Here is a 13,674-nt window from a genome sequence, read left to right as displayed (position 1 = left end):
ATACTTTTCTTTTTACTATAATTTCATTTCATTTTTCGCGTACAATATTATTTTCGTTTAACAGTTTTATACAGTTTTATTTTAAAATTCCAAAATAAATTGTATATAAGTGGAAAAAGATTTTTATTAATATATAATGATTATTTTTAATCGTATCGTAAAAAGAAAAAGAATATCAAACATAGAATCGATCGAACAATGTAATAATATTAATGCTAACGGTGATGATGATGATGATAATGATGACAATGAGAACGACAACGACGACGACGACAACGACGACGATGATGATGATGATGATGATGATGATGATGATGATGATGATGATAATGATGATAATGTTAATGATGGTGATGATGATGATGATGATGATGATGATGATGATGATAATGATGATGATGATGATGATGATGGCGAAGGCAACGACGATGACGATGATAATAATAGAACGAGCACAAAAAAATGAAGAATAGAGATATAAATGATGAAAACTATAAGGATATTGATAAAGATGACTATATATATATATAAGGATATTTGATAATAAGAATGGATGAATAGTCAACGACGATGATCATCATGATCATGATAACAAAATCAACAATAACAACAACAACAACAACAACACAATAATAATAATAATAATAATATATAATGCTCGATAATTAGATATCAATTACAAAAGTTACATTCACATTAAGATACAAGTTTTTGATTTTTAAGTTTAAAAGAATAGCAGCATAATCATTTTTTCGTTACAGTTCTCGATAGTACGGTTTGGAAAGCGATTTAACAAGAATGAACCATGCTAATATAGGAATGAAAGTATACGGAAATAATTTATTAAATATAAGGCACAGAAAATCAGAAAAGAAATTTTACATGAACGAAATGGTGGGTTTGGATAGTGATGAATCGCTTCGATCGAATGTATCCGATATTATTATGGAAATGGAAATAAAAACTGACGAAGAAACGGAAAGCGAGGAAGAACATAAACAACGACTTATACCATCTTCGATTGATCATCGATGTATAAACGATAACGCAAAAAAATCGGTTACCCGAGACAATCAATTTAGACAATTTGAAGATGAAAATGTTTGGTTTATGTCTATACAAATGTTCGTGCCTTTTTTGTTAGCTGGCTTCGGCATGGTAGCAGCCAGTATGTTGCTGGATGTTGTACAGGTAATGTTGTACAGATATGTTCAATTTAATAGAAATACATATAATATGCATATATCGAAATCATATTTAATTATCTCTTCTTTTTTGTAGCATTGGCCTGTATATCAAACGGTATCTGAAGTTTACATATTAGTACCAGCATTGCTTGGCTTAAAAGGAAACTTAGAAATGACATTAGCCTCTCGATTTTCGACCCATGTAAATCTTGGACACATGGATACAAGGAAACAGCAATGGGCTTTGATCGTTGGAAATCTTGCTTTGATACAATGTCAAGCAACTGTAGTAGGCTTACTGGCTTCTTTGGCTGCTATAATACTCGGTTGGATTCCAGAAGCGCAATTCGATATTTATCATGCATTTCTATTATGTGCCAGTGCCTTAGTTACTGCATCTATAGCAAGTTTTTTATTAAGTTTGGTGATGGTCGCAGTTATATTATTGTCCAAACAGATAAACATCGATCCAGATAATATAGCCACGCCAATTGCAGCTTCTCTCGGTGATTTAACCACTTTAATGCTTCTTTCAGGAATAGCATCTCTTCTTTATAGAGCATCAGGTAAATATATATGCAAGCAATAAATATATGCAACGTAAGTAAATTATCACTTGAAAATTAGTTTCCATTAATTTCCATTAGTCAAATATTTTATAACGTTATTTCAGAATATGCACCATGGATAGCACCTGTGTTGATAACATTTCACATTATCGTCACACCAATTTGGTATTATATCGCAGCTAGAAATCCATTTACCAGAGAAATATTAGATTATGGCTGGGCGCCTGTAATATGTGCAATGTTAATTAGTAGGTAGGTATTTCCATGTTTTTCATTTTGAAAGTATATATCTTATATATATATATATATATATATTTTTTATAATTTTTATAAAATTTATATAATTTTAAAAAAATATCGCATTATCGTTATTTAACATGAATTTTAGCGTGGGTGGTTTAATATTAGATTACACCGTATCCAATTACAAAGGTGTAGCAGTATTTCAACTAGTAATAAACGGTGTTGGCGGTAATTTGGCCGCTGTTCAAGCTAGTAGAATATCAACGTCTTTACATAAAGATGGCCGACGATCCAATAATCAAGAAATACTTATCGTCCGTTTCAATCCATTCCATATTTTTTGTGCAAAAGGTACGTAGATCAATGATAAAATTGAAACAAACGTGTGTTTGTGTTCGTATCTACAATACGATTACGTTATAGGCGGGCATGCAAGAACTGCTAGAGTTTTATTAACAATGGTGATACCAGGCCATTTAATATTTGGCTACACCATCAGTTATCTTCAAGCTGGTCATACTTCTTTTACACTTATATTTCTTATTGTTTATTTAAGCGCCGCTTTAGTACAGGTACATGTACCTAATTCCAATCCATATCATACATACAATAGATATAAAACAAATGATTGGCAGACGATTAGAAAGTTGCATTTTTGATTTGATTTGATTGATAGGTAATATTATTGTTATATATCACACAATTAATGGTCGTATGGATGTGGAGACGAGGAATGGATCCAGATAGTTCTGCCATACCATATCTAACTGCAGCGGGTGATTTGATAGGAACAGCTCTATTAGGAATCGCGTTTCACTTGCTTTACGCAATTGGAGATGGAGATTCTGATGTTGGAGACTGATGGGACTTTAAGTCTAAAGTTAGAACGAATATGTACAGAAAAAAAAAAGAACAACGAGCATAACGTTATTCATTGATACTATATTGCGCGATATTTGATCAAATATCGAGATATTTCGTGCTATTTCTATCCTTGTAAATTACATTTTTGAAACGAATCGATATTATTCACTTTTTTTTTCCTTTTTCTTTTTCTTTTTCTTTTTTTTTTCTTTCCGTTTTCTTCAACGTTACATCCTTACAATGTTTTTCTCGTTTTTCTTCGGTATTTTCTATTGTACAGTCTTGCGTGCATGCGTGCGCGCGTACGTGCGTGCGTGCGTGCGTGCGTGCGTGCGTGCGTGCGTGCGTGTATGTGTGTACATATCGGTTTGAAAAATGCAAAACTAAAGAAAAATAGATAGCGATAACGATGTAAAGTAATTATAAGATTTTGAAACAAATTTTAAAATTGTTTCAATATCGATCAAATATTATAATTTGCAATATAATCGGTGAAGTTTATATATATAATTTTTAAATATCCATGTGCGTACAAAAAAATATATAATAACGAATATAGTATTCATTTGAATTGTTAAATTTGAAGCGAATACATGTCCCGCATATCGTATATAACGAAACATGCTCAAATATTTTGTACCAAATAATGTACTTATGCGAATCGAAATAAATTCGACTTATAGATACATACGTATACGTTGTATCGTTAAATTTTTAAATATTCTTTTTTATTATGCATATACAACGAATTCGAGTTAATTTAAAAGGTATAAATGAGAAACATGATGCAGAATAAGAATAGAAGATAGAATAATAGAAGAAAAGAAAAAAAGAATATTATAACGAAATAAAAGTTTTATAAATATATATATATATATATATATATATATAGAGAGAGAGAGAGAGAGAGAGAGAGAGAGAGAATGAGATTGAAGAGATAGAGAATGCGCGGTGTTTTTCTTTCGTACGATATTGTACGATCGAGTTACGAATAGGGCTTAAAGGTTTGTAAGCGTAATCGCATAAACGAGGCAGATCTGAGCGTGTGCGTTCAACGAATATATATCGTGATGCTTGCACGTGCACATCAACATCAGTCAACGATTCGTACATGTATAATGTACAAACGCGAAACGACCAAGTTGTGGTCGAGAGGGACATCAGCCTGTCTCCGTCAATGAAATAGTTAGATCTGTCAGTGCCAACTATCGCCTCGTTCTCGGTGGAGCCTTTTACATTTTATCTATCGCGTTGCTCGATCGAGTCATTTTTTAAAACAGTTCTTATACCGACCTCTCTACATCCATCGCGGTAGCTTGGATGTAGTCAAGAATAAAGGGAGAAAGTGTCGCGAATCTTGGGTCGGTTGTTATCATTTATCAAAATATAATATCCCGTTTCTACGTTTTTTTTTAATCGCGTTAAATACATATTCCAACAAATGGATCGATCGACAAAATAAATCGAATCTATCTTCGTCTATCTTCGTTCGGTGTTTCACATCTCCGTGTTATTCTTTTGCGTTTCGTTGTTTTTATATTTGTACATTGCATACATATATGTGTGTGTGTGTATACGTATGATATATATATATGTATATCATACATATATATATATCATAATATATCATAGTCCATTCTTTATTCTTCATTTATTACTATCATCAATTATTATGAAATGGAAAAAAAAAAGAAAAACCAAGATATAGAATAAAAATTAACATTAAGCTTAAGAAAAGCTAAATTGCTATATCGGTTATCGAGCTTTGTAATACGTTAAGTTTGAATTTAAAATAGGAAAAAAAAAAAAGAAAAGAAAGAAAGAAAGAAAGAAAATATTATGCATTTAACGGTGTGCGAAAAAAACGCGAATTATAAAAAACATTTTTATCTGATCGCGCGCAAATGATCCTTTCTTCATGAAATCTTTTTTCTTCGTATGTATTTATCTCTTTTTTTTTTTCATCTCGCCGTGCATAAATATAATTATAAAATACAAACCAACTATACCTCTTCTTTGTTACGAGATATAGCAAAAAAACGAGTATAGGGATAAAGGAACGAAAGACTCTTGGCCTTCCACGATAAATGAAAGAAACGAGATCGAAAGCACGGTTCGCAGGTCACGGGAACCAAGTATCAAAACGTATGTTAAGTTATTGCTCCTCATGGTCGAACTTAAACACGTGGAGTAATTTATCAATTTGTGAATATGTTACGGAAGTGCTTCGTACTCGCGCGCCGTTAACGTTAAACGGCAATGTTTGCAAATCCCGATGCACGAATATCACACGTCTCGTTTGATTTCCTATTGTGCATTATTTCTATTTTTCACACTCGTTATTTCGTATTTACAATTAATACATTTACTTCTCATTTTACTTTTCATTCAAATATTTTCTCTCCTCATAATGTCATTTTGATCGTCGATTTATATACATACGCATTGCACAATCTCTCGAGTATTATTTATCATACCCAAGAATTTAATTCGCATACACGTATCGCATATCCGTAGAAACTCGATGTTAACAACAAGATAGTTTAGATTTTAAGAGATACATATATTATCGCGGGTGTAAAACAACGGGAAAAAAATGACACGTCAAACTTGTACGTATATTTACCTCCACGTGATATTACAACATAATATAACAATCGCGAGTAATATTCTCATCATAATCCAACTCTTCTATTTCTTTTATTTTCTTCTTCTCCCATCTTCTTCCCAACGTAAATCATTACTAATTCGCTCATTTGCACGCTCGTCCTTTATTATTTCAATAATAATCAATAGATAGATCCATTTAGATATAATTTTTATCGAAAATTTAATTATAACACATTTCTATCTATCTTATTTATTCTATTTTCTATTTACTATTTTTACGTACACGTGTGTACGAATATTCAAATATTTATCAAACAGTCATATCATTATAGTTAATTTCATATTCTTCGTTTATTCTTGCGTATAAATTATGCAAATTTGACAGTTCTTTTTCAACAATTATTCGTTTAATTACTCATATTATTACTAGTTTATATACGCATGCGATGTATATATATTTCTGAGATCAATATATATATGTATATATACATATAAGTAATTTATAATATATAATTTATTGCATAATAAGATGCAAAGAGCCAATTATTACAGGTATCAAAAATGATTCGTTCTATTAGCGTGGATCGAAAGAAGAAATAAATAATTGGGATTAAACGATGAATGAGAAAAATCTTTGCGTCACAAAGTGCAGGAAACTCTCGATTCAGTTATAACGCGGTGAGTTGCGATACTCGTGAGTCGAAACTCAATGTCAAAGTGAAACGCTCGATTTGCGGACGACCGACTATCAGAGGTCTTACATAATCGATCTTTTAGGAAGTATATAGATAAAAAGTACATAGTATGATAAAAATATATAATAATAATACACATGCGCGCGCGCGGAAAATACTTATATATATAATAAATATAAACATTATCATAATTAAATTAATATAATTAGTAAATAATAAATAAATATTGCAGGTATACACAGATTCTGCATAATGTATGCAGATAACAAAGCTAAAATTAACGATAAAATGATAAATACGAAACAAGCAATTTTTAATAAATATATTATCGTTCGACCGATCGCTACTACACACTACTTTCACGTTTCGCATATAAATGGATGTCGATTCGTATAAGATTTAACGTATAAATGAAATTATAAAATTCGATTTTTCGTCAAATGTAAAAAAAAAAACATTCGTTTCGTTTTCTTCGGTAATTTATGCTTTCAATTTTTTTTACAACAACGAACAATTTAAAATGATAATCTCCGACTAGACCGTTCGTTCAATTCGATCATGATTAATTTAACCAATTACATCAAAATATCGAATGTTAAGACAAAATTAGATTTAAAATGGACTGATGTAGCGATTCTTTAGTAAGAAGATCGATGAAGCGAAATAACGAGGCAGAGGTGAGAGAGGCCATACGATATTTAAAGAGATCGTAGCTAAACGAAGAAATAATCCAATAATTAATCAGACAGACGTAAATAATAGATACGTTACGTGAACGAGTAATAACGAGATAACAGATAATGTATAAATAATAGGAATGAGTAAGATAAAAGATTAAGAGAGAAAGACAGGTGTGAAAGACGGGCGATAGATTGATAGTTAGATGGGCAAGGAAACGGAAAGATATAGAGTTAGATAGCCGAGGAAAAGCAGACGGTAAGGTAGGCGAGCAATCAAGGTTTACTTCGTCGACTGGCGATCGATAAATTCGCGCTTGCTCCGTTTAGCGTATGTTCCCGGTAAAAGTCCTAAGCGAGTTTTAAGGAGACAAACGTGATGCATGATCGAGATCAGTCGCGATGTAACCATAGTGTGAAACGGCCTCGCACCAGGCCACCAGCCTTACACCACCAAATGCGTGACGACGGTTGATTTTTCTTTTTTATCAGAATCAACACAGTTTCGAGAATATTGAAAATCAGGTTTTTCGGGTCTATGAATCTGGTCAAGGTTCGATACATCATCGAGGATTCCCTTACAAAGATAAAGGTAACTTTTTTCTATATTATAAAAAAAAATTTTTCCCTCCTCAATCTTAATATCTTTTATGTAAACGGCAGGGACGCTAATCGACATTCTATAATTGGCAAAATACATGTTAAAATTGTTCACTCTCTTTCTCTCTTTCTATATCTCTCTCATACACACGCGCGCTCGCGCGCGCGCTTCTGCACGAATATACATACACGTTTCCTATTCCTTCCTATTTTCTATATTTTTTTTCAAAATCATCATCGAACATGAAAAACAAATTTTCGATTTATAATTTAACGCGATCATATCGCGGAAAAAAAACTATATTTTACGTTATATGGAAATACGTATAAATGATAATTTGCATAAGGCAATAATTAACGTTCAATTTTCATTTACTTTCGACTCGATTTTTTTTTTAAAAAGTAAGATCGTTTAAAAAAAAAAAAAATAAAAAAAATAGAAAAGAAAAATATCGCAAATGAAACGTAACAATCATCGAAACTCGAGGATCAATATCGTCTTACGTACCATCGTATTTTTGCGTGGTATAACATGAACGAAATATAAATTGATTCGATAAAAAGATCAGTTCTTTTCTTTCTTTCTTTTTTTCTTTTTTTTTTTTTTTTTTTTAAAACGTTAACTTTTTTTTTAACGCTTAATGACTAATAATAACAAATAAGTGTACGGACATATGTATGTACGTAAAGCAGAATATGAAAAATTATGGAAGATACAGTTTTGATTAAAAAGAAGAAAAAGAGTGAGATAATAAAATGAATAGTAACGGGTAACGATCGAACGATTGAAAAATATTTGATACGAATAAATCATAGTATCATGGAAATCGAAATTCGAAATTTGACGCTTGTTCGTTTATTAAAAATGGATGTGTTTTAATTTTCGATGAGCCTTACAATGTAGTTCGGAGCGAATCAGACTAGAGATATCGTCCCTCGTTGGTTACGTAATTTGCTCGATTCTTGTCCTGAAATATACAACTACAACGAGCGAACATTTAGACAAGCGTTATCATTCTCAAAGGAGAATGGCTATATATCGGTGGCAGCGAATCGCACGGGATCCTCAGTAGAAGATGATAGAGGACCAGGTGCATCAACATCCGGTACGATTACCTCCCGACAAAAACGCCCATATCGATGTTACATCCAAATTTGAAAAGTACGTTCAACAATTATTACACGATAATTATTTCATCATATTCAATTTTCAAATCCACGCATGCACGCGCTTTTTCATACGATTCATCGAGATACAATTTTCTTAGGTTTTTTTCCGCAACGAGATTAAAAATACTTTTACGTATATCTATCGGTAATCGCGAAATATCCAAGTTACGAACATTCGCATACTCGAACATATATATATACTCGTTATATGATATATAATTTATTTTAATATAATCATAATTAATTTTCTGTCGACAGTGATCAATGCAAAGAACCTTTACTTTCCGAAAAGCAAATTTGCCACAGGATAACGTCGGAGGATGCTCGTTCGACCACTGGCTCGGAATCAACGATCGTAAACACAACGATCATGGGCACGAGTTTGGGCACAGGCACGACTACGGTGACGGTGACGGGTATGGGGGGAGGAACGGGCACGAACGCATGGATGGACACGGTTGTCGGGGTTGACACCGTCGCCGATCCCAACGAAAAATCCGCGGAACAAGACCGCGTCGATGTACCTATATTCGACGAGGGAACCACCGATAGCGGCCGTCTTCCCGATCTTGTCGCTCAGAGTAAAATATACGGTGTAAACGAAGATGAACCTCTCGAATCGTATTTGGCGATCACCATTCAAGTTTTCATACCGTTTCTTATCGCCGGCCTTGGCATGGTGGGGGCAGGATTAGTTTTAGACTTAGTTCAAGTATGAATCTCTTCTCTTCGTTTTCGTTCAATTCAGATTTTTCCTCTCTTCTTCCTTCTTACTTTCGATCAATATTACATCTATTATGTGTATCATTAACCATTGTCCATCCACGTTACATCTTATTCTTACGTTACTTTCTTATCTTATTCTTATTCCTCACAGCATTGGGTCGTGTTCGAAAAAGTGAGCGAACTCATCATTCTAGTCCCAGCGTTATTGGGTTTGAAAGGAAATTTAGAAATGACTCTTGCATCCCGTCTTTCGACTCAAGCGAATCTCGGCCATATGGACACGCCGAAACAACAATGGTACATGATCGTTGGAAATCTCGTCTTGATTCAAGTGAGTCGGATTCAAATTCTATTTTTACTTTTTCCTTTCATTTTTAAATCCGTGAATATATAAATCGTTTTTTTCTTTTTTTTTTTTTTTTTTTCCCTCCCCTCTTTCCTCCAACATATTTTTATCGTTACTCGCCGTGAAAATTATTCACCAAATCGGATGCTTTCTACCGACAAAACGCGATTCACAGATGTCTTATCATTGGCGTCACGATTTTATTTGATTACGCATACTTACACACATTAAACGCGTGAACGGTAAACGACCTTCGAGAATCAACGTGATGTTTATCATCGCGCTCTTTTACCTGATCGAATACTGGAGATGTGATACGATGTGACGATACTTATCGCGAAAATGCATATTCTACAATTTTTTTCTATTATCGAGAATTTTTCCGGAAAAAAATCTGTCGAGTTCAACGAATTCCTGATATCGATACATAGTATCAATGGATATCGATGGATTTTCATGGATTTTTCCTTCTCCTTATATTCCGATCGAACGTTTATCATTTTCAATCATTATTTCCGCTCGGTACGACCGTTTGTGTAAAGAAAATCAGTTCGTGTTGGCAGTGCCAGGCGATAGTGGTTGGATTTCTCGGCTCTGTGGTGGCAATCGTAATGGGAGCATCTCGAAACGGTACCATCTCGTTCGATCATGCATATCTATTGTGCGCGAGCAGTTTGGTTACCGCATCCCTGGCTTCGTTCGTCCTTGGATTGATAACTGCAGGTGTGATCGTTTTCTCCCGACATTGTCACATTAATCCGGACAACGTCGCGACACCGATCGCAGCCAGTCTTGGAGATATCACCTCTTTGGCTTTACTCTCGTGGATATCTACGATTCTTTACGAATCAATAAATAAACAAGATTGGGTCGCACCCCTCGTGATCGCTTGCTACATCCTGATTACACCTCTCTGGGTATGGATCGCCAAGAGAAACAAATACACAAACGATGTCCTTTACTCCGGATGGACTCCTGTCATGATCGCTATGTTGATCAGCAGGTGAGTACCGATTCATATGTGTATATCTTTTCATTTCGTTTCGTTTCGTTTCGTTTCGTTTCGTTTCGTTTCGTTTCGTTTCGTTTCGTTTCGTTCGTTTCGTTCGTTTCGTCTCGTTTCGTCTCGTCTCGTTTCGTCTCGTTTCGTCTCGTTTCGTTTCGTTTCGTTCCATTTCGTTTCGTTTCGTTCCGTTCCGTTCCGTTTCATTTCGTATCGTTCCGTTCCGTTTTGTTCGTTTCGTTTGATTTCGTTTCACGAATGTCGAGAATAAAAGAACGGATAAAAAGAAGGCACGAACCGAGTACATATTAAAAGTGAACACGAACGACCGCTATTGTTGACCAAACAGTTGCGGTGGTCTGATACTCGAATTCATGGTCTCGCGATTCGAAAACTTGACCGTTTTCCAACCGGTGATCAACGGCGTCGGTGGAAATTTGGTAGCTGTACAAGCAAGCAGAATATCGACAGCCCTTCACAAACAAGCCGAACTGGGAACTCTTCTAATTCCACCTGGTCACACGCATCCCGTTATCTTTATTACACCTATCGCTAACTTTTTTGGCAAAGGTAAAAAGCAAAATTTATTTCACTTGAGTCCACCAATTTCTTCTTTTTATCCATTATCTTTCAACGATTAATTCCATTTCTTTTTCTTCCAGGTATGCACGCGAGAACAACCAGAGTTCTAATGGCAATGGTTATACCAGGCCACATAATTTTCATTTATCTAATTAATTATATGAAGGATGGCAACACTTCATTAACGCCTCTCTTCGTTTTTGTTTACTTGTGCGCCGCCATGCTCCAAGTTGCCGCTCTCCTGTACATTGCGTACATAATGATACATTGGATGTGGAAACGAAAAATCGATCCAGATAATTCGGCGATTCCATATTTAACAGCGATGGGAGATTTATTAGGCATCAGTTTATTAGCGATTGCTTTTCAATTTCTTTATCTTGTTGGAGATCAAGATTTCGATCGAACGATCCCTCCCTAAAAAATATCTACATACGTATATTTGCATTCTGCAAATATTTCCCCGATTCTTTTTTTTCCAACAACATCCTATCATCGTTATCGTTATTGCTATCGCCAATGTTGTCGCTGTCATAGTTTTTATAATTATTATACATATATCGCCGTTATAAATAGATATATGGTGCCATATTTTCTCTTTCTTCTCATAAGCAAAATTTAAAAATAATTATTTTGTCAGCATATCTAAAAAGATAATATACCTTTCCAAGAAAACGAAGCAATACGTGCAATTCGAATTCAAAATCAATGCTAAAATCTCAAAATCGTACTTTTGCCAAAGAGGAAAGATAAAAATATATATTATATTGTATTATATTTTCGTGATAATTAATTAAATATGAATATTCTTTCGTTAAAAATCTTTTTTCTATACTATACGATAATTATTTTATTATTTTATTTCATATCAAGTCGAAAAAATTTCATTATTGATTAAATTGGCTGCATAAATGTATACAAAATCTTGATGCAATGTCTCATATTTCTTAACATAAACAAGTTTTTCAAATCGATGTCGAATCGGTATCGTTCCGAAAAATATAATTAGGAATAGAGAAATAAAAAAAGAAAAGGCACCTCATAATCGACAAATATGAAATAATATTCGATATCATTCTTTACGTTGATACGATTTATATACGTGTCTTGAATAGTTGCCTTCGAATATCATGATAATTATTATTATCGAATCACACATACAAAGCAAGCTATTTTTCAACATTTTCGCTTAATTTGCAATATCTATTCGCTTATTAGCACAATTTCTATCACACGACAAAGTCAATCGGGGTGCTTCCATATTTGGAAATTGTTATGTTGCTATAATAATTACACAACCCGCGAATATAGTCCACATAATTCCGCGAGTCTTCCACCAAAGATAGCCTATTATCGACATTTTAAAATATATTTTCACTACGTACATATATACGTATATACAAATGATTCGACATTATATTCGATATCTCTTTAGAATTGTGTCGATGCATATATACGTATGTAGCTACTTATGTATGTTGAAACACGTACGATGCAACACGTACTTCTTTATCTTTTTTTCTTTTTACACATATACGCAAATGCGGTAAAATGCCTAAAATTTGAAAAACATTCAATGTAAGAACCAGTAGAAATACAAAATACCAAAGATTAGGATATAAATACGTATATCTTGACAATAATGTTTGTTTCGAAGGAGACAGATAAACTATTTTTTATCCAACACGAATGAAAAATATAAACGCTTCCTTTTACACATACTCATAAACATAAATTCATCGATCGTCGTTTCGTTTTAAGACAATTCGAAGGAAGATACTTCGTTGTTTCATTAATATATTTCGAATATACTGTTCAAGATTTCCTAATAAGATACATATACATACTGGTAGTAAGTATGTATGTGTATAAATGATTTAAACATGAATTATTTCCCTTCGAATTATTTCTAATTGCGATTCTTCGAATTGCAATTTGAACGAGAAAATGAAAAGAGATGAAAATAATATACAAGAGGTGAAGAGAGAGAGAGAGAGAGAGAGAGAGAGAGAGAGAAAGAGAATGAGAGGAGACAAAATAATCTTGGATACCGTAAATTTAAAAAGTAAAAGTTAATGATGATTATTTTTCAATACGGTGCTAAAATGAGAAAAAAAGTCCGTTTATGACAGCAAAACGTAGCTGCGAGCTATTTATATACGAACCATAGATGCAAATAATGAAATAAGCTCGCTTATTCACGTCATGGTACCTGTTATACGTCAAAGTATACGCATTCTAAAATGTCTTAGTTCAATCGAACGAATCGAGTAAAAAAAATTGTTGATCGATTGTGTTTCAATGGTAAAATTGAAATCAAGATGCCATGTTGGTACAAAACGATTGAACGCACATTTGAATGAAACATCGATGTAGTTTTATATAATAAAATTGGATCGAAA

The 13,674-nt window shown here is 33.5% G+C and overlaps 2 protein-coding genes across 6 annotated transcripts; both read left to right on the top strand.

The window, feature by feature from the left end:
• Nucleotides 1-380: 380 nt before the first annotated feature.
• On the top strand, nucleotides 381-3,582 carry LOC122717323 (solute carrier family 41 member 1-like). The gene is made up of 6 exons (XM_043941292.1): nucleotides 381-1,191; nucleotides 1,282-1,753; nucleotides 1,861-2,008; nucleotides 2,145-2,350; nucleotides 2,423-2,571; nucleotides 2,676-3,582. Exons 1-6 carry the CDS (start codon nucleotides 799-801, stop codon nucleotides 2,859-2,861), a joined length of 1,554 nt encoding a protein of 517 aa, XP_043797227.1. The 5' UTR covers nucleotides 381-798; the 3' UTR covers nucleotides 2,862-3,582.
• Nucleotides 3,583-3,797: 215 nt separating this feature from the next.
• LOC122717289 (solute carrier family 41 member 1-like) lies at nucleotides 3,798-12,093 on the top strand. Of its 5 annotated transcripts, none has more exons than XM_043941215.1 (8): nucleotides 3,798-4,224; nucleotides 7,338-7,437; nucleotides 8,470-8,607; nucleotides 8,874-9,327; nucleotides 9,493-9,672; nucleotides 10,230-10,690; nucleotides 11,040-11,260; nucleotides 11,353-12,093. In XM_043941215.1, exons 3-8 carry the CDS (start codon nucleotides 8,522-8,524, stop codon nucleotides 11,691-11,693), a joined length of 1,743 nt encoding a protein of 580 aa, XP_043797150.1. In that variant the 5' UTR covers nucleotides 3,798-4,224; nucleotides 7,338-7,437; nucleotides 8,470-8,521; the 3' UTR covers nucleotides 11,694-12,093. The 5 variants fall into 5 exon arrangements, with proteins under 5 accessions (XP_043797150.1, XP_043797169.1, XP_043797160.1 ...); XM_043941234.1 differs by lacking the exon at nucleotides 3,798-4,224 and adding an exon at nucleotides 4,570-5,008; XM_043941225.1 differs by lacking the exon at nucleotides 3,798-4,224 and adding an exon at nucleotides 6,315-7,104.
• The last annotated feature ends 1,581 nt before the right edge of the window (nucleotides 12,094-13,674 follow it).

The sequence above is a fragment of the Apis laboriosa genome, unplaced genomic scaffold, assembly GCF_014066325.1.
Source record: "Apis laboriosa isolate Shangri-la unplaced genomic scaffold, ASM1406632v1 scaffold11_cov152, whole genome shotgun sequence".
Taxonomy (NCBI): domain Eukaryota; kingdom Metazoa; phylum Arthropoda; class Insecta; order Hymenoptera; family Apidae; genus Apis; species Apis laboriosa.
This window is presented reverse-complemented; position numbering and strand designations above follow the sequence as displayed.